The sequence below is a fragment of the Oxyura jamaicensis genome, chromosome 4 (genome assembly GCF_011077185.1).
Source record: "Oxyura jamaicensis isolate SHBP4307 breed ruddy duck chromosome 4, BPBGC_Ojam_1.0, whole genome shotgun sequence".
NCBI classification, from domain to species: domain Eukaryota; kingdom Metazoa; phylum Chordata; class Aves; order Anseriformes; family Anatidae; genus Oxyura; species Oxyura jamaicensis.
The window spans coordinates 37263700-37285495 of record NC_048896.1 but is presented as its reverse complement, the minus strand read 5'-3'; the positions used below and the strand labels follow the sequence as shown (position 1 = coordinate 37285495).

At 40.2% G+C, this 21796-nt stretch overlaps 1 protein-coding gene across 2 annotated transcripts in view; it reads right to left on the bottom strand.

Annotated features, from left to right (window-relative positions):
* Positions 1–21796, bottom strand: part of SNX25 (sorting nexin 25) — an 82431-nt gene that overhangs the window by 28805 nt on the left and 31830 nt on the right. For both annotated transcript variants that reach the window (XM_035324247.1, XM_035324248.1), the window contains exons 5-7: positions 21472–21658; positions 16812–16882; positions 6142–6332 (exon numbers count right to left, since the gene is read on the bottom strand). In XM_035324247.1, the coding sequence (XP_035180138.1) occupies positions 6142–6332; positions 16812–16882; positions 21472–21658 (449 nt within the window). The remainder of the gene's footprint in view (positions 1–6141; positions 6333–16811; positions 16883–21471; positions 21659–21796) is intronic.

Below are 21796 nucleotides of genomic sequence, written 5' to 3'. Positions count from 1 at the left end.
ATGTATTGACCCCAGTTCCTCACAGTACGTGTAAAACATCTATATTCATCAACATTATTTTGAAGTCACATTAAAATACATAACATGAAATATGTAATAGACACAGTGCAGCCCAAGCAGCCCGTCTGATTTCTTGGCTAAAGCATCACATTAGACTGGTCAGCTTCTGCACCACACGTCCCCTGCAACATGAACCTTTTTCAGATAAAACTATATTCTTTTTTCCAAGACCAAAGGCCTTGTTCAATCTTGCATTAGAATTCATACAAGTTCATATTTATAAAATAAATAATTTATGTTTCCAACAGATTCAAACTACTCTGAGTAATTCCTTCCTATTACTCTTACCAGTACTTACCATCCCCTATGTACATGCCATCCGTACTTTTTACCAGCAATTATTTAACGTTTTATTCTAAAATAAAAACCAGACTGCTCAAATGTCTGTCCCCTATGTCTAATTTTTTTTCTCTACGTTGTCAGGACAACATTTTTTATCTACCTGAATGGTCACATCGCATAAAGCAATGCTTTAGATCAACCAGAATGCCAGAATGTACATTTAAAGTATTTTGCTTCCAGGACTGAAAAAAAAAAAAAAAAAAAAAAAAAGTGTCAACTTAAAAGTTATGCTTATTATTTCAGCACAGCATCCTGGTGCACTGAGACTCAGCATCTGATCCGGTCTAATAAATGAGATGATAATGTCTTGTATCAACTTCTGATGAGAACTTGTGTTAAGGCACAGCATTATCCTTGACGTAACACATCCATTCAGAGGACAGTAAAGGAGTTCTTGCAATTGTTTTGCCTACTACAGTCAGGAATTATTTTAATCCCCTTGTCTCCAAACATAAAGCAAGGTCTAATGCCTTGCCTTTACCTCTCTAGCTTCTTCCCATCTCTTACGGGGAAAATCTCTTCGCCTGATGTGCCCACAGAGCACCATGCATCCCAGAAACACATGGACTAAATTCATCTGCACAGACCTTCTGCAGTTAGAGAAGTGTTGTTTAAAAAAAAAAAAAAATTAAAAAGTGAGTTTTAAGAATTTACAAGATAAATGCATCTATCCTGCTACCAGGTATGGTTCAACATTTTCTTTCCAAAAGGTAGGACTACATTGCAAAGGTCTAAGGTGACATTTAAAGTCATTCATGAAATGAAATCGCCAAAAACATAACATCCAACATTCTGAAGAGGCAGATGAACGAAGCTGAAAGAAGGCCAATCTATTTTTTTGCTTGATTCAAACAAACAAACAGCAGCACCAGCAGTTTCCATGCCACAGGCCATACAGCTTTGAGGTGTATCTCTATTACAGTTTGTTACCCTGGCAGCTAGGGCATTAGGTGGCCAGCTCCATTCAACGGAGTGATGACAGAAATTGAGAAGCATCTATCAGAGATACAGACAGGAAAAAGTCCGGGCTCTGATATGCTGCATAGGACTCCCTCAGATGAAAACGATGAGGGTTTAAGATGAGCAAAAAAGGAAATGAAACCCAGATTTCCCATGCCCAAACAAATGCTGTAGCCAATAAAACCTCAGATTAAGAAACCATTATCCCTTTCTCCTCCTCTACTATTCTTGTGAATCCAGGCTTTTTCTTTCTTTGATGGAAACTACCGAAAACAAAGCATTTCACCAGCAAAGCGAACAGATCTTCCCATGTTGAACAAAATGAGTATTTTTCACATCTCATAGCCACCAACCAACCATCTCTTTCTTTGTAAAGAAAAACAGGTCCTTAAACTCTGGGGCTAATGAATCTTAGCTTCTTGTGACTTTCCATTTTACAGCTAAGACATTTTGGTGCTGAACAAGATAAATTCCAAGACAGATTAAGAATATAAATAATTTCTCTAACGCGGGTCTTCCAACAGCTAATAATGCAATTCGGGCCACGTATCAACATAACTCTCTGGAAAAGCCATGCATTTTCCTAAGCTTAACATCTGAGACCCAAAACACTGATTCAAATTGAAGAAAAATTGTTTGCTGAAATCAAGCTGCACAGGAGGGAACCACATACACATTCACGTGCCCAAATACGGACACAAGTCATTTTTTTAATAAGCCAAGCTAAAGAAGGCTCTTTAAAAACTGTAGCCAGCTATTTTTGGCTGAAACAGCTCCTCCAAATTTTGAACAGCGTTTGAATAAATTCTGTTTGTCTCAGTTGAAAAGCTCATTTTCATCTTCAAAGTTCCTCAGTGGTAGTCACGTGCCGTTCCTCCTCTGCATCCTTCACCATACCAGGACCATCTGGACTTGGCTTGCTCTGAACTTAAGAGCTATTCAGGTACGTGAATAAAACAAACATCTGTCCTTCAGAGTTCACTCCTTGAACATCCTCCCTGAACAACACAGAGACAGATTTGCTGAAACTAGGCTTACTGTAATAACAGAGAATGTCAGTCTGTGAAAAAGAGGAATATAGAGATGGCAATTCAAAGACTAGTTTGTGGTTTAGCTGCTTTTGCTGTACATCATCATACTCTATACTTCGTCACCGTGGTCTCTATACCTTTAGGCTCTTGTTTGATTTAAGGCTAGACTACTCTGTAATTACCAAAAGGTTACAAATGTTGCACTATAAACCTTATTAAGACGTCAGTGATAAAAAGACAAAAGACTTGCTCGAGTTTGAAGCTGTAAGATGTCATAAGATGCATACAATCCAGGAAGGATTCTGGGGGACAGTCTTCCTTCTGATTTAAAGACCCAGATTCTGTGCTCCTTTGTTATCCTCAGCGAGTGATTTTATGACTCGGTATCATCATGGATTAGAGTACTAATCATTAAGCTATGTTGGCACACGCACGTGCATTAGGGCATGTGTGCACCCTCAAATCTAATAGCCAGTTAGCAGATACAATCTTAGAATTATCAGCCTCAACAGCAACCCTTCGAGCCCTTTTAAGTCAAGAGCAGCTTCTGCGTTGGTGGAAAGACAGCAGCTTTACAGCAGCCACATCCATTCCCTGCTCCAACAGCAAAGTAACTACCATGCCACAGCTGGTGAGAGGCTTTTCCAAGTACTTGGAAGGGGTTAGAAATGTATTTTCCAGCAGGTGTTTTGACCAGCATCCTCAACAAAGCACACAGAACAATTTTGTTCCTGGACCTCTGAAGTACAGAGACCTGGTCTTGGCAGCTCCCTCAAGTCTTTCACTGGCTAGACAGTCAGAACACCTCTCTGGAGAGGCACATAAAACAACTATTTAATTTGGAAGGGCTCGTTTATGCACCAGTTATGGCGCAGATGCAGCGTACCGTATTCCTGTGCAACAGACCACGTTCCCATTCACTACAACCACATTTGCATACATTGAGTGACTCTAACAGCTGATAACTGCTCCACAGAGTCAGATCAGAGGAATTCTGCTTCACATCACAGTGAAAATATGATCAGTCACCAGTAGTTAAGTCGGCATCTATCCAAGGACTGCGGTGGAAGCAGGCTCTTCTGCAGGGGTTTCAGCCTAGTCCTTGACGGCAGATTTAAGAGCACAGACTGCCTCTGCCTCAAAAAGCTTTCAGATGGTTTCTGGGTGGAATTTTCCTTGCTATTTCACAGCTAGTCAACGATCAGATTGCTCAGAGCTCCTTTTACCACTGATGGTTCATCAAATGGCTACACTAAGGAGATACTGCAGCTCCTCACGTTGAGCATCACAGATGCTGTGATTTGGATGTTGTACAGAACACAACAGACCAAACAAATTATTTGCTAAATGAACAGAGACAAGAAGAACTCAATTAAGTTACAGCAGTACTGTGCAGGTACAGTTTCCAAGAAAAAGAACTAAAACTGCACTGACCAGGAGCAGATTAGAAGAGATGATTTATATATTACACTAATTAAAACTGCATTTTTTCTGGAAGCAAATCTGACACCCAGGGCAGAGTATAAATCAGTAGCAGAGCTAATGACAGAAATCAGATTCAGAGGGTAGCTGGTTTCATTTTTTTTTTTTTCTTGGTTTTAAACATTTGGTTATAATTTACACATTAACGATAACGAGCTAACTGAAACATGCAAAATCTATACAATCCCAAGACTTTTACGTATTTATCGAAGAGAAAACCAACACTGTTTTTCAATTACCTTCTGCTGTAAAAGGAATAAAAAAATATTTCAGATCACATCTTTTTTGTTTCTTTAACCTGTAACAGGAGAACACTGACAGCTCCAAATAATCCATCTCCAAATGTAAGACCATAATGAGAACACACATTAAAGACTTACCGGCAATGCTATTACTGCCCTGCAACCACAAGGGGAAGCGTTCTGTAGGATGCAGAAATGCAACCAAAACACACGGCTAGGCCACTAGTCCATTTGTCCTTTGCTCAATTAGTACCCCAAATTCCCCAAAGTTACTAATGTGTTCAAACTTCTGTACTACACTTACATAATCCAAAACCACTGTCAGTAAATGCCTGTTTCTGACCTATTTCATACACGTTAAAGAAAGGCAAACTTGCTGTTTCTTCTACACAAGCTGGCTATTCTGCAGGTTAAGCACTGGCCTAACAGCAAGCTGGCACACCCAGACTCCAAAGAGCAGTGATGGGCCTCCAGCAGCAGCATATCCACATTAGCTTGTCTACTAAAGCCTTTCCCCTTTGCTGTGAAAAGCCCGAGTATTTGATCAACACTGTCCGCGTAGAAGGGGCCGGCATCCAAAGTAGCACTGGCAGCCTTGAAGAGCTCAGACAGCAGCTGCTGGAAAACAGGCAGTGGGTGGGAAGAAACGACAGTGGAGAAAGCCTCCCTTCCTCAGCCAAGCCCTGGACTTTCCTCTGTGCTCAGAGAAGACCAGCACGGCCTCTGTCTCTAATCCAACCGCCTCGAGCCTCTTTCATCATCCCACAGAGTTGGGAATAACAGAACAAAGAAACAAATTCCCTATTTACTACTTGGACAAGGATTTGGGAGGTTCTAGGGTTTCTTTATAGAAACACATCCAAACCTTAGAGCAGCACTAGATCCCATCATTTCCACCACCAGTACAGTAAATGCCCCTACCCAATGCAGCTTTATTACCTGACCCTGAACAATCATTTGTCACCATATATCTACCCTGGAAAGGACGTAACATTTCAGCAGGCACTGAAAGGTGTCTACACAGTAGCCTAAGTGTCCCATGCAGTTCTGCCACACGCTTCTCTCCGTCCTTTTCTCATTGGCACTACTTGCTACATTCAACTTCAGGAAACAGATCCGGGCTGCCTCGGCAGGATCTGTGACATGCCATCCGAGATCATGCTTTAAGGACAAGTGAAAGGGGGAGGGAGAAGGGAAACAGCCTTCTTTCAGGTCGTACAACAAAAAGAACATAAATATTGAGAAATACAAGAAAAAGTACTGAGATGTGTGCCACTACGTTGGAATTACTATAAGGATGTAACAAAACTGAAAGATCCCTACATGAAGAAATAACTTCTTTTTGTTCTACCTACATGAAAAGATATTATCTTCTAATTGGAATACACAAATTGCTGTGCTTTGCCCAAAGGGGACAGAATAAATTACACAAGGAAGCAACTAAACAAAGTTTAGCAAGGACAATTAGCCATGATTTTATTTTTGTAGCTGCTGACTAATACAACAGCAGTTGTGTTTTTTTCAGTCCCGGAGTAGAGTGATGTGGAAAATCAGCATTCAGTCAACAGCTCTAACAGGGCTGTTCTGCAGCGACTGCCCTTAGTTTTGCCAGCTGCCTGCCAGAAGTGTTTGCTTTTGAGTAACTCAGTATTACAAAACCTACAGGTATTTCCTACAGTAAATATAACGAGGCAAAGAAACATTGCACATATGTTGGTAATCTTTTTAGAAAGAAAGTTGCTACCCTGACTTTATCAACTCCCTGTATGCAATATGCCTGCAAAATTACACACACTTAAAAGCCACCCAACCCTCTGTGAAGTTCCACATTTAGCAATATTCCATCCTGAACCATCAGCAGTCTTCCCAGGCACTACAGTGTTTATTTCCCAAGATAAATAAAATATGCAGCAATTAATTTACACTTGACTCCTGGGGGAAAGGAGGATTAATGATGGTGGGGTTAATATGAACTAACATGTTTACAATAACCTTCAGCCAACTAAGTGTTATTCAATTCATACCTTCTGACTCTGAGGGGCACCACCTTCATCAGAAACGCCATCTTCCTGTTGGTCATAAGCAGGCCCTCCCAGGAGCCTTATTCTCTTCTCACATTGCTTCTTTGCCACTGTCAGCTGATTAATATACCTCTTCACGTTGCGAGCTCTCAGTAGGTCAGCTTTCATTGCTGCAGTTTCTTTTCCTTTTGAATCTGAGAATAGAGCAAAACAAAGACCATCTTTTGTAACACAAAAACATCTTCTTACCAATGCCTCTGTGACCTGCCTGATCACAGCATTTGTCATTCAGGAATCACCTGTGCCCACGAGTACAGATGCTGTAACATTTGTTTGAAACAATGATTATTTTGAAATATTCTCCTATGATACCTCAAGTGCTTATATGAAACAGCTGAGGAAAAAATCCATATTCATGTCCATTGAATGCTGATCCCCCTCCAGCTCTCTTGCCATAGCTTGTTACAAGACACAGATCTAAAATTTACTACAGGTTGTAATTGCATTAGGATGTTACCTGCAGCCATAGTGTATACTCATGGAGCTGATAGTTTACGTACCTTACTGAACATAACATTGACTACCTAGAGTCATGAGAGACTGGACTCAATCCGCTCCAGCCAGCATTTCATATTCCCACGCACCTCACCTGTAAGTTGGAATTTCTTGAGCTTGATGCGAACAGTACAACAATCAGTCTCTCCCTCAGGTAACATTTACTGAAGCCCAGTCAAAACAGTGAGATGGCTAAGAAAAATCTTATCATGCCACAGCAAGACTGAACGATAATGTTAAGTAGTAAAGTACATGAGAAAGACAGACAGCTGAATAAGACTTGGTAATAAAAGGTATGATGATTGTATATTCTACATTCCAGCTTCTTTAGTTAATCAACAGGGCCTTAAAGAAAATAAAGGAGTAGATAAAGCAGATAAAATCCTTCTGTGTTGAAATCATGCCTGTTTTATACCTGCAGGGTGAAATTGATTCATGTTTCTGCGCTAGTTTTATTATACTTTTGTTCAATGAAAAAAAAACCACTTTTGCAGACTGCAACTAGAGCTCTGTAGCAAAGTACCTGTCTTGTACTCGGTTCAGGATTAATTGACTGCTCAGAGATAAATGATAGAGATCTATTCTATGTTTTAAACCACCAAACACTAGTAAAACACTGGGGATGAAAACAGCATTCCACTTCCAGAACACTTGCTGGAAAGGAACAACCGTGCAGCTAGGCTTGTGAGTGCATACATAGCAAAAGGAAATCTCTTTGGTATGACTTCAAACAGGTATTTGAAATACATTTCTAATACGCTGAGGTATCTCTCAAGATTATTTTTAACCTTTTATTTTCCCCTCGAAGCCATATATAAATACTGCATGTGACTTGAGTTTTTTTCACTCATATACTGAAGGACAACTCAAGGTATACGGAGCTTCCTGAATGTAACATGAACATAGATATTCTCCCAAAATCTTTTACCGCATTTTTAATCTTACTTTATTCGCTGCATACATTCATGTATGTTGGTATGGAAGTTTGCTAGTGTTTTATTGGATAAGTATCATTTGCGTCTGAGCTGCCATGTAATAGTGAACTACAGAGATAATACTCACTGAAGCAAAAGATAAAATGAGTTTACCGTGAAAAAAATAAGCCATCTGTTTTCCTGGCATGTTATCTCCGCAGGGAAGTCAATAGAGCATTTAATTTAGTGTTGCAGTTCCCTGACCAGAGGTACCAGTATTACCGAGAGAAAAGGAAAGGAGAACAACAAAAGGCAGGGAAAGACCGTAAGTACAAAATAGCTCTCCCCCTCAATTTAAAATATTGAGGATTAATACAAATCCATGAACAGCAGTTTAGAGTGGAAGATTAAGACCAAACATTTCCCCTCCTGTACCTGACTCCAAGATGGTTTCTATAAGTTCACAGTTCTCAGAAGAGGTTAAATTCTTTGGGCTCAAAATACATTCATACAGACAAGCGTAGATGTGACACCAAAACGCTTTGCCCAGATCTGTCTCACCTCTCCTTTCAGCTATGATGCCCATAGGGTACACACCCACACACTCTCATCTCCTCTGTCTTAGCTGGGCTAATGCATCTTGCTCCCGTATTCCTCTGCAGCCGTAGCTATTACTCCGCAGAGCTGACTGATTCGTGGGGCTTGAAAACCCACACTTTCCAAAGGTTTGGAGTTGTAAATAAATAAATAAATAAAAATAATAAAGCATGCAAAAGTCATCGTGTCTACTTCACTTTAAGTCTTATCATCCTGTGATTGCAGAAGGTGTCCCGGAAAGATTAATGAGCCCTACGTCCCAGCTGCTTCCTGTGATTAATTACTTTCTTAGCAAAGATCCTTGAAAAACATCTTTACACCCATAAAGAGCCACTCCACGTCAGAAACACTTGGGGCAGAGAGATGAAGATCGCTCTGCCAACCTGTTCCTGCGCCAGGAACAAAGGGGACTGCCTGCTCACCACAAAAGCCTGGCAGTGAAGTCCCTTCGCCAATAAAAACCAGGAGGCTGCTGAGTGGCGTTCCTGCCAATACTGTGCTAACGTGCTGCAGAACAAGAGAGACGGGCTGGATGCACAATGAGCACTGGACATGACTTCCCTGTTCCGCAGTAGGAAAATAAGCTAGCAGAAATCAGGAGGAGCATTTTCATGTAAGCTGGGGAAGGCCAGGAACATCATTGCTCATCTTTTGGTCCTCTGAGGTTTTTGAAAATTCTCCGATTTTCATATCTAAACTGTTGTGGGTTTTGTTTTTGATGTTTATTTTTCATATTCAGCCCTACCAAAAGGCATTTTAAGTTATAAAGCCAACTTTATTTTGAATGTATTCTTTCCTGATCCCATCACCAAAGTACTGAAATACAAATACAAGCCTTTTTGCCATTTCTGAGAATCAGAACATAAGCTGTTCTCTACTTTCAGGTACCATTGCATAAGCCAAATAAAACCAGAATGTTACAGAAAAGGCTTGCATTTACGTGCGTACCCTTCAGTAAGCACCAACAAAGGAAAAAGAAGAACAGCTCCGTGCTACTAAGACAGACACTGTTCCATCACTGTACAAAGATAGGAAATGCATCCTTTGAACACATCTTTTTTAACCACACTTTACAGCTTTGGGATATTTTTTTTCCCTTAAAAACAAATAACAAAAAAACCACTCATCAGCAGCCAAACAAGACAGAGACTTCTTTGGCACTCTCTCCACAAGTTAAATATGCTTTTTCCAGAAACAGCTAATGGGGGACTTGATCCCCAAAGGAGCTAAAGGCTCTTTCAATAACGTCCTCCAAAATAATTCCCCTTATCAGGGGAAACTTTGACAAGATATGCGGTGCCAAGTAGGGGCTTCAAAACCCTGAAGGCTAATGTGCAGCCCTCCCAAGGGCATCAAAAGGGCAGTTACTACCAAGAGCACAACATCAAACTCTGCTTATCCACAGCTACCCAGCCAATTTGCTGATCGCAGCCATTGTCCCTTTCGGTCTGGCAATCACTTCTGCAACATATGCAGACACCACAGTTCAGATCAGCATTCTTCTGTTGGGTCCTGCAAGAAGTTACATCCAGCCATGTCCTAGCTACAACTCTCAAAGGAGCTCAGGTCCAGGCCGTTTTTCTCTATTTCACTGAGGGCCTTGCTTTCAGAAGCACAACCCGCAAACAAGAAGCAAGGTTTGCATTCTTCCTCCCTGTATAATTCAGCTGACACTGGAAAATAATGAAAATACAAATGGTCCAAAGATCAGTTGGAGGGGACCTTCAAAGATCACTGAGTCCAACTGCCTGACCATGACTAACCAAAAGTTAAAGCATTGTAAGGGCATTGTCCAAAAGTCCTCTTGAACAATGACATGCACGGGGCATCAACCACCTTGCTATTAAGCCTGTTCCAGTGTCTGACCACCCTAACGGCAAAGAAATTCTTCCTAGTCTGTTCATATCTAGTCTGAACCTCCCCTGGCACAGCTTTGTGCCATCCCCATACGTCCTAGATCACAGTGACATCTCAAATATCTCAAGCTCTCAGTGCTAGCACTCTTTTTGTTTGTTCAATTTTTTTATTTTTTTTTCCTCCAAAGGTTCCACAGCTACTTGGGAAAAAAAAAAAAAAAAAAAGTGCTGCAAATATCTGCAGACAGATTCAGAGCTCTTTTATCAAATCCATCACATCAAGTCCCGTAACCACTGCTCACCAGTGCAAACAAGTACTGGTCATATCACTTCAGTTACAGAGGTGTGTGATTAGCTCAACCGCAGGACAGAACTGCAGCCAAGAAAGAACTCATCTTCCAGTGAAAGTAACTTGAGTTATTAATCAAGCATCACCCCAATCCAAGTCCCATTCCCTTTGGTACACCATCCCTTGTCTTCGATATGACAATGTTTTGACTTTTAACACTTAAGCCGTCCATGATCATGGAAGATGGTTTAAGTCAGCTGCTGGAAGTTGTGCTACACCCCAAATGTTTCAGGCAACAGATTCAGGAGAAAATCCTTAAAGAGAGATTATAGACAATTCAGGCATTGATCATTAGAAAGGCGCAGTGCAACACCTCCTTCCACATCAGTCACAGCTGCACAGCTGAGCAAAACAAAAAACAAAGGGGCAGTACAACAAATTTGAGTGTAGGAGTAAGCATGGGTACTATACAATAAAATAACATTGACCACAAGTAGCTTCTGTCTGTGCTCCTCTTGGTCACTTCTGTCTGACTAGTCAGCCTTCTTCCCTCCCTCTTTCAGTGATGGTCATCTCTCCAAACCAATTGTGGAAAAGAGGCACTGCCATCACTAGCTCACACAAAGGATCTCAGGAGGAGAAAGAGGAAGCTCCTCTATGGAACTGACTTGAAAATCACAAATCAAATGAGTGTCCAACAATCAGTCACTGCAACCTTCACCTTCATCCACAAGGGTGACAGAATCAAAGAATGGATGAGGTTGGAAAAGGTCTCCTGGAGCTGCTTGCCCAGGACCATGTCCAGGTGGCTGTTGAAGATCTCCAAGGAAGGAGACTCCACAGCCTCTCTGGGCAACCTGTGCCAGTGCTCGGTCACCTGCACAGTAAAGAAATGCTTTCTGATGCTTAGATAGAAGCTCTTGTGTTCCAGTTTGTGCCCATTACCTCTTGTCCTGTCACTGGGCACCACTGAAAAGAGCCTGTCTCCATCTTCATTGCACTGTCCCTTCAAGTATTTACACCTATTATACACATTGATGAGATCCCTCCCGAGTGATCTCTTCTCCAGGCTGAGCAGTCCCAGCTCTCTGAGCCTCTCCTCACAGCAGAGGTGCTCCAGTCCCTCAGCCCTCCATCAGACTCCTTGCAGTAAGTTTAAGTCTCTCTTGGACGTGGGGGCCCAGAACTGGACGAAGTTCCTCTAGGTGCAGCCTCACCAGTGCTGAGTAGAGGATTTGCTCCACATGTATATGCAAGCACAGCTGCAGCTCTTTCAACACTGCCAACACGCTATGCAAAAATAACTGTGTATGCATGTTTATTCCTGTGTGGAGGATGGGGTGGTGGGAAGTCATCTAGGTTTGTCATAATTGAGTTGGATGGCACCTGTAATGAACTGGAATGCAGAAGTATCCATTTTACTTCACTCTAAATTATCACCTTGACAAAACCCACACATCACAACCCACTCAACAAAGTTAGTTTGGAATCCGAGTTTCTAAAAGAAAAGTCCCTTTCTAGAGCTGAACGTTGAAGCATCTTTCAGAGCTTCAGTTCACAAAAAGTCTACCCCTAGACAGCTCTGTTTCTGTACAAGTCTTCAGCTCCACTTACAGAAGCAAATATCTAGATGTATAGTGGGAATGCTCAGCAGGAGAAATCTACTGTAACACAGCAGACTTCTTCCTACAGAAATGGCCGCTTATTCAATCTGTCTCACAATCCCTGCTCGAAAAGGAACAATTTTCTCAACAGGAATGTCCTGTGGTCAATTACAGTGTGGTGCCTAAAAAACGGTTCTATCCCATCATCCAAGGATGGTTTCTGGTCATGCTGTCGCATAAAAGGTGGAGGGCAAAGAAAAGTAGAGGGTAAGTCAAATAACTCCATTCAGTGTTGGAAGCAGTCTGGTGTGACGTTTGCTTGGTTTTGCCCTAAGACAAGTACATGCCTTTAAGAGGTTTTGTCTGTTTTCTGTTTTTGTTTTGTTATTGTTACTGTTTTAAAGAGCGAAAAGGGGTCCCTGTAGGATCCTGTAACACAGCATCAGCGAGAGAAGAAACAAAGATCCGTCTGCTGAACATTACAACTAGTGTAATTACATTACAACAAACATCAAGCTATTGCAGCAACTTAGTTTTGTAGCTAATTCATGACCGTTATCGAAGCTTTTTCTTCTGAAAAAATAAGAACTAGTCTACCTTTCAGAAGCTCAAGCCCTCTCCTGCTCATGCCACAATTGCCTACAGATTGATCCTCTTAAAAAAACAGCTTTACTAGAATACGGTAAAAGAATTTTCAGATAAGCATTTGTAGTCTTTCATAATATGAAAGATGCAGATTTTGTTAAAAAAAAAAAAAATCCTAAAATTTAGCTCAAATTTGATTTGGTACTTCCAAGAGATCAATCCTTATCAAAAGACAAGGTGAAGAGAGGGTTGTGTTTTTGTTTTTCAGAAAGATGTACAAAGCTATTATTCTTCCAACCAGAGCACAGTCTGGTTGTACAAAAGAGCACAGTCCAGAAATATCAATAGGAAGAAACAAGGATGAGTGAAAAGCAAGCCTCCTCCTCCAGTCACTGCTGGAATGACCCTGACAATTTTAGAAGAGGGTATGCAGAAGGTCAGTTAGGAGAAATAAAGCAGATGCCTGTATGCTAAAAGATTCAGCAGTTTTGGGCAAGTGTAAATGAAGGAGGTAGTGTAGTGCCAGCATGCAAGATAACAGCTTCTATTTACAGTGGTCTGCACAACTCCAAAAATAAACTGTCAACACCTCTGCAAACGTTAATGCTACACGTGGTTTCTTATCATTCGGCTTTAGCAATGACCAAAAGCAATTCTCATGGACACAGAAGTTGTATCATCCATCCACAGCAGGCATCATAGTCATAACCTCTCACGTTATTTTGTCTCAACCTCTTAAGACATTTGACTCTCTCAGGGAGTCAAATGCAAAACCTACTGCTTAAAATGAATCAGATGCTTTTGTACGTTTTCCTTTGCTCCTCTAGGCTCACATGCCAGAAGATTCAAGAGATAGAAAACTGAAAAGAAAAAAGACCCTATAACATGCAATTTTTCACTATAAGGTTTAATACAATGATGTTCAGAAGTACTCTAAAGGACTTTTTGCTCATGTTAGAGGGCTTTAACAGCTAGGTATCTTGCCAATAGGTGGCACCAACATTAGCTAAATTAAGAACCTTGTCCCTGCTGAGGGAAAAGCATTCCTCTCAAACACCTCCGGGCACTAATACTAAATGAATACTTTGGTATCACTGGATAAAACCATAAAAAAGTCAGGCAACTGTAGCTCATATGAGAAGTCATCATAGTCTATGACCCAGTCCTCAGGCTACTCACCCTTAAATAATAAACACCTGATCTCTTTTATAAACTAAAATATTTTGGGTCAGTTTCAAGAGACTTAACTATGTCTCCTCACTCAACATCATGGGTACACGCTACTGCTCAGGCATACTTGCTAGTCATGCACTTGCACAGCATCGACTTTATTTAGACAGTAGCTAAGCACTCACTGCTGCAGAGTATTGGCCGCTCATGCTACGCTCCCTGCTTCGCATGGTTGTTGCCCCAGGAAAGTCCCATGCCTCAAACTGATGGCAGTCAAGACAATGTGTGTGTACGTATTATGCTATACTTGCTCTACTCTTGCACTCTGACACAGGATAGCAGGCTGGGCAGAGTGTTGGCCAGGCCAGGTTCAGCTGCTCCAGGTCAACTCCCAGGCACTCAAAATAAAGCTACACTCTCACAACACAATTTTGCCATCAGCAAATGGGAACAGACAGTAAGACTTATCTATCACCAGGATGGAATCAAAGCCAAGAGATGTCCATGACACAAAAAGCTGATTTACTAGTAGGAAAGGGGAGGTGCTCATACACTGACCACCCACACTTACACAGTTACAGATATTCAGCAGGTATCGAGGGAACAGATTTTAAAAAAAGGAACAAATGGGACTATGCAAACACTTTGATTTTGCATAAAGCTTCTGTTTAGTTATTCACCATGAAACCTAGCTGTTTCAGGGTAGCGGTATGATGTGGCATTAAGAAAGGCAAATATAAATGGTGACATTATTTATGTGGTGGTACGTTCTAGAAGCATTCAAACATCTTTTGTAATCCGCACAGAGCTGTGCTAGCTCTGTGTGTGTGTATTTTTATTTTCAAGGAAGGCAACACAGTTTTTTTTCCTTAAATTCTTCTTCCTAAAATTCAGATCATTATCATATTAGGAAAAATGTTCCTACCTCCTTCAAGAAAAAACAAGACACAAAACCTCTTCAGGATTAGATTTTAGCCTGCTACAGTTTGATGGTTCCTCTTAAAGCTTACTGTACGCAAACTGAGACTAAAAATTGTGGTAGATGAAAGCCCTAGTGGAGAAACTGAAAGATGAGAAGTCTGCCTTAAACACGTGTGAATTACAATAGGACTGCGCTGTAGGGCAGTGCTGAACATAATGTTCAACATACGTCAAACAAAACACGTCACCACTTTCTTCAGGCACACTACTTATAGAAAGGTTCTTTTGGAAGGGACCTTCAAAGGCCGTTGAGTCCAACTGCCTGACCACTTCAGGAATAACCAAAAGTTAAAGAATATTATTAAGGGCATTATCCACATGCCTCTTGAACACTGATAGGGCATGGAGTATCAACCACCTCACTAGGAAGCTTGTTCCAGTGTTTAACCACCCTCACAGTAAAGAATTTTTTCCTAATATCTAATATGGTCTAATATCCCATGTTGAATAATCATTAGGTGTTTGATAAATAAAATGACTAACCTCTATAGCCCCGCTAGCTGAAACAGCCAGCGGCAGTCATCTGTCATCAGCTGAGCTCTTAAATCACAGACAAGTTTGCCACAGGACTAAACTAATAATGAAAGTCAATACTCAAACACAAAACTTCAGTGCATCAGCTAGTGAAATTTTACCTGTGTTAAAAAAGAAAAAATCCAAAAGAAAATTCAAGAGGCCATAAAAATGCAGAACCATCTCCACCACGGCATAAGTGAAACTAGGTCTACTTTGGCAGAATAAATAGCACTAGCGTTTTCATATCCATTCTGAAGAGTCAGGCACTTGTAGCTTCAGAAAAACCTCTTCTGTTCACAGTTTAGAACAGGGGATAGTTGAGTGGATAAACTCCAGTGAGACAGAGAGAGCATCAGTAATTAATTGTAGGAAACTAAACTGCATAAAAATATTCCCTAAATCAATTCTTGTCACAACAAAGACTAATGATAGCACAAATGGAAATATAGGCTTAGCAAGATTGATTGCTTTTGTTAACTCTACTCAGTTAACTTCCCTGTTTCGTTTTATTATTTTATGAAGCCAACTTTCCATTAAATTAACTTTCATCTATAAAACGTTAGTACTTCTCCTTCTGTAATTTACACTAGAGCAAAAACTGTTTACTTTTACCTCAGTTTGGCAAACCAATATATCCTGCAGGAACGTACATCTAGTTCTATTTTAGGATGTAAAAGAAATGTGTATCAGCGTTGACAAACCCTGTACGTTCAGAAATTTAAGCACCGAAATAAAGTACCAAACTCTTCAGACTGAAAATTAGTGTGCCCCCCCCCCAAGGGGTGCTTATTTTCTCTGTTTCAGCATTTTTTTTTATTACACCTGAATCACTTTTAAAAGTGAGACACAACTGAAAGCAAGACCTTTTAGATTTGTTTACAATCAATTTATATTGTCCATTGCTTTTTATAATGGTTCTGTGTACCTTAGATGTATCTGTCCAAGCAAAAGTGTGGTTTGATACTTTTGCCATCAATATAATCTGTTGAAAACATACCACAGTTCCAATACATTGTGAGAAATATATTACAAAAATGAGTATATAAACTAAATGCAAGTACAAATGTAAAATGCAAGTGCATGTGTATTTCAAAAGGCAGCAGTTGCCAAAACACCGCAGAAGGATTTAAGAGCACTCTGTGTTACAACACAAAAACATAATACAACAAAGAGTCAAAATGAAGTCTGACTGACAATTATGCTGCATCATTCCTTATTCTGTGTTTTGAAAGGAGAATAGGCAGACTTCAGAAAATGGATTGTATTAAACAGAAAGAGGAAACGAGATTCTTAGCATAAGAATCTGCAGTGCCAGAAATCGAAGATGCAGCATGTTCTGAAAATGAAAGCATCAGATATGACCTTTCGACTCAATCCATCAGCTTAGCTGAAGATAGTGGTGGGAGGGGTGAGGGAAAAATACTTACACCACAGGAGTGCGGAGAAGAATCAGACAAATGAAACAGAATTGAAATACTAAAAGCATAGCATTCTTCAAATCTGTCTCAAAATCCCCCACAAACTGATTGCATATGTACTTCTGGATTTCAAATACATTTCCAAAATGAAATCAGCAGATGTGACCAGTACCAAAATGGATTCTTACCTTTCTGCCTCTTCACTTGGGGAAAATTGCTGATTGTGGTTGCCTGAACTATTTCCACTACAATCTGATACCTAGTTTTAAAAACAGTAGGGGATAGGGCACAGAAGGAGGAGAGAAGAAAAAAAAAAAAAAAACATGGTGTTAATATTTATTATATTTATGTATTTTTACAATATGTTCTTCATACAACATACTTCAGAATCCACAAAATACAAAACACCTCATCTGGAAACCGAGCCATTTCACAGTATATATGCAGTCTGAGAAGCAGTGCACTTAGAGTAGAGCAGGGAAAAAGCTTGTCTTGAAACAAAAGGAAAACTTCTAGCTAATAGTGCCCCCTTCTCTTAACTGCTGCCACAGTACAGCTAATACCATTCAGTGGACACAACGTGAAGTCATGCTCCTTAACACAAGCAGTAAATATAAATTTCCTGTAGGAAACTAGGATGGGAGTTCAGTTCAAGACCAAGTAGCTGTCTGTTAAGGTTCCACCTAACGCATCCAGTAAGTACATGGCGCAAATGTGACTTTGGGCCTGCCAGACTGCCACCCTCTCTCCCTGCAGGTTTGCTCTGAATATCTAGCTGCTACTTACCCCATGGTGCTGGGTGAGTAAACAGCTTTGGAATTTATAAATGTCACGTATTAATTTTACTTTCAAAAAGTGAGCAGTATATGACAAACTCGACCAGTCACAGGCCCACGTGTAAATTACTGCCAACTTTCCACTCTGATCTCTTCCCTCTGTTCTTTGTCTTGTTCATTTCTTTCCCTCATATCTTCAGTAAAAGAGGACGTGCTACACCAGAGATAATGGTCTCTTATCATGAATGCTATAGTAACCTTTGGCTGCTATACTAATAAATAACTGAAAAAATATATAATGCTGAAATTTAAAGCAGAACGAAGACTATCTACCAGTTACTTCCTTATTGCTATTTACTCTCTGTGATGTTAACTCATCAAGTCTCATCTCCAGTCTTCTTCTGATAGACTAAGTGAATTTGTTTCATACCCCTCGTGCAGAATTCATCTTTTCCTCCTCATTTGTAGCAGCCTTCCAATTTATCCATGCTAATTTAAATCTGAGGGGAAATGATGGTGAAATTTCACCGTTCAACTCTCTGCTCTTGAAAGAAATAGGGACAACACGTTTTGTGTTGTTTAAACTCTGCCTCACTTCATGACAACAATGAAGTTAAACATTAGAAGGGGGGGGATCTGAATGATGTTCGTAGATAACCATACAGCATTCCCTTGTCTTTGTTTTTTGTATTTTCCAAATGAATACCAATTTTAAAAAGCAAAGGTATGAGAATGAAAAAAATTACGAAACAGCTCCTCAAAAAACTCAGCAAATGACTTTTTATGAAAACAAACATCAGCTCTCCAAATGTTCCTTACAAGAATAGAAGGGATGTTACCACAAATAGAGAAAAATTCTGATAAGGGTTTAAATTACCAAAATTTAGAGGCCCAGTAAAGATATTAAAGAGCTGTGAATTCAAAATGGTCTCCAAATTTATGATAAATAGTTATTGTATCGCTTAAATAAGTTCTAAAAATAAAATCCATGCAAGCAATGCAGAAAATCAATGCAGTATTTCTTCAAGGCAATGCTTCTAACCAAGGAGAGAAAATAAGATTCAGAAAATCCTGGTGCCATTACCAGCCATTCAGGGCAAGCCATTTGCAAGGCAGAAAGCTGGCACACTTGTTTACAACGAGATCCACCACACACAGCCTCCCACTCCTTTCTGATCTCCTGGCCACAAAACCCTTCACTCATAGGTTTCTCGTGATCCAGCTGGGAATTCTTCCCTATACCAATAACAAATACCTGGTTCTGATCACAAGAAGATTAGCAAAATTCTGCTAATGAAATCAGCCTGAAAAGATGCCTGCTGGGACTCATGTGCTGTAACGTCCCCTGCACATATTAGAGGGCACCCAGGAACTTGAGCTCACAGACCGCTTGATTCAACAACACATTTTATGTTTATTTTACTAAATAGGCAGTAATTAAATCCATCTTTAAAGATAAAGCATGGCAGGGATGTTTGAAAGAAATACTGAGTTTCCCAGCAACTGTAGAGCCTTGGGATAAATTTCCTCAAGGCTAAGCCTACACAGAAAAATGTTTCTACTTAAATCTGTTCTTTATCAAGATGTTACGTGGCAGCATTAGGAGCAATCGAAGGAGGCTGAACATTCATAAATGCCATGTACCAGCTTAGAACTGGTGCTGAAAAATGATTTTCAAGTAAAACCAGGAAAGAGAATTTTTGATAGAGTATAATTACCCAGAATAGATAGGTTTCCCAGTTAGGTACTAAGTACAAGTGCCAGCAATTTATTTATTGTAGGAAGAGAACTGGAAGCATCCTTCCCATTCCTGTTACTCCAACAGAATCTAACCATGTTCCTCTGTGTTAAATGCACTCTACCTTACTTAGCTGCTCTTAAATGCATGATTTAATTCCTAAGTTGCCCTGTGTGGAGTCAGGAGTTGGACTTGGAGATCTTTGTGGGTCCCTTTCAATATCCAGTTACTAAGCGATTCTCTTTAATTCCTTCTTTATAGATTTTTCCTGTGCTTCACTGTTGTGAATTACAAGCAGAAATATTCATTTGTTCATATAAAATACCATTTATTTTGTTCATCAATATAGAGACCACTGTTTGGCGTCCTTGACATCAGTCTGCAAACTTTCACTGTTACATCACAAAAGCTTTGTGAAATACACTACCTGACTTTGAGATGCCTGCAGGCTGACCCATCTCCAAGTGCTCCCATAGTGCTGGAGAGCAAAGAGAACAGGAGGTCCTCCTCCTTGCAGAGGAACACTCCTTAACTGATCTCATAGGGACTGGCTCTATGCAGCAGAGGAAGACCGCAGCCCCCAAAATCAAAAACTGTTTTTCCCTTTGAAACAAACAGAATTAAAAAAATAATCCATTTAATCAACATTAATCCAGTGATCGACATTACACTGGTTGTAGAAGAACACATCTTAAGACAATAGTAGTTGGACTCCACAGACTAGAAAGCGAAAACCTAAGTGCAGCCAAAACCACGCTATTTCATAAAGCAAATTTGCTACCTCATATGAGGGAGCACAGTTTAAGGTGACCTATCAGCTAGAAAGAGAGCACATTGAACATTATTGTGCCTGAACAACAACAACAGAAGAGCTGGGTTTCTTTTGAAACAAGCAGATCCATTAGTGTGATTATGCTAATAAATGTGATGTCAATTAGGTTTTAGACAGAGTCTAATAGAGACTAATTTCTGCTCTCAGTAAAGGCACACTGGCCCAGAGTAAAGAGCAAATTTTACAGCAGATAAGCAATAAGTAGCCAAGCAACAAAATCATTTCACCATCACCTAAGTGCATTTTCCTGTCTCAGAAATGCAAGTGGTTTCAGAATCAAGGAAAAGAAGAGAAAGAAGTTATTTATGTAGCCCACATAGTCCATCCTGGTACACCAATACTTGGCCTGACCAAGCTGCATCTAATAAAAGGTCTGGGTCACAACAGATGGCCCAAAGCTCACCAAATGGAATTGATGTGCTTGTGTCTTTCAGATGCTACTGCAGCCATTTAGGAAGAAAGCTGATTTGTGGCAGCAATTGAAGGGAGTCAGGGAAGAAGAAAAATATCAGTTCTGGTTAGTGGCAACAGATTAGGACCAACACTCTGAAAATGGGTTCAGCAGTCCTCTAAAGCTTTGATGTGCTCAACAGAACCAAGTCAACACAGAAATTCTGCCAGAATAGCATCCCTGCTGCCTGTTTCCACTCACTTGTTCTTTACCCTCTTGCATCAGAAATCACAGGAGAAGCAGTTCACCCATAAAGATAAGGCAAGCATAAACATTATCTTGTACTTGGGCAAGCGGGCTCAAGACACACGTGGGTATCCCACGTCACGATGGAAGTTGGAAGAAAATTAGCTGTTGACTTTTGTGAGGGGGAGGAAAAGCTAGCAGGAAAGTGAGCAGGTACTGTTTGTTCTAGGAACCAGTAAAATGAAACAGATTTGTGAGTAGGTTTTCTTTAGGTTGTTAAGCAATTCTTCAAACTTCATTGACATGTTTAAAAAGGCTGCAACTGGGAAACACTTCACTGCAACAGTCCAGGAAAACCTCTAAGTCAATGGTAAAGTGTGTTGGAACTCAAACCTTTCTTTCCACATCACAGAATCACAGCAAACAGCTCTGAATGACCAGGGTCCCTACTGTCACTACGGTTCAGACCCTAGACCTCCACAGTCCCCAGCCATGCTTCACGGAAGAGATACCACACACTAGTGGAAATGCCACATATTATTTCATCTAACTTCACTGAGGCAAGCTGCAAAAAAACAGCCTGGTATGCCTTTCAACAATAGAGTGATCTCTGGTATACCACCTACCATCAGCTAAGTGGAATTTTAAAAAAAATAATAATAATTTCTACCACCAAACTGAGAAGTCAACTATATTACAGATTTAATTAATGCTGTGCCCTATCATCCTTACTGTCTCCACTTCACCAAGAGAAAAAGAAATCTAAATTTGAATTTAAAAATAAAAAACACAGTTAATTCCCAGCGATGGGCTGGCAAAAGAAGCATGCTTAGTTTTAAATAAGCTACAGAGAAGCATCAAATACCTCAGTTGTTTCAGGAACTCAATATCCGAGTTGCTGTTAATGAGCTTGATGAACTCCTCATAAGAAGGAGCATATGTGTAGTCTTTCTTCTGATGTTCATTCATCTGTTCTCTGTACTCCAGCTGGCTTAGTAGCATTTGGTTGATATAATCTGGATCACTCAGCAGTTCCACCACTGGTTTCAGTACTGGAGAGGAAAAATATTTTAAAACAAAATCCTTGTGTTGACGAATAACTGCTGTCCTTTGAGAGAATATCGCAGATACAAGGCAAAAATTAATTTTAAAAAATGATTTTAAAAAATCTCAAACCAGTCTTCTGGACT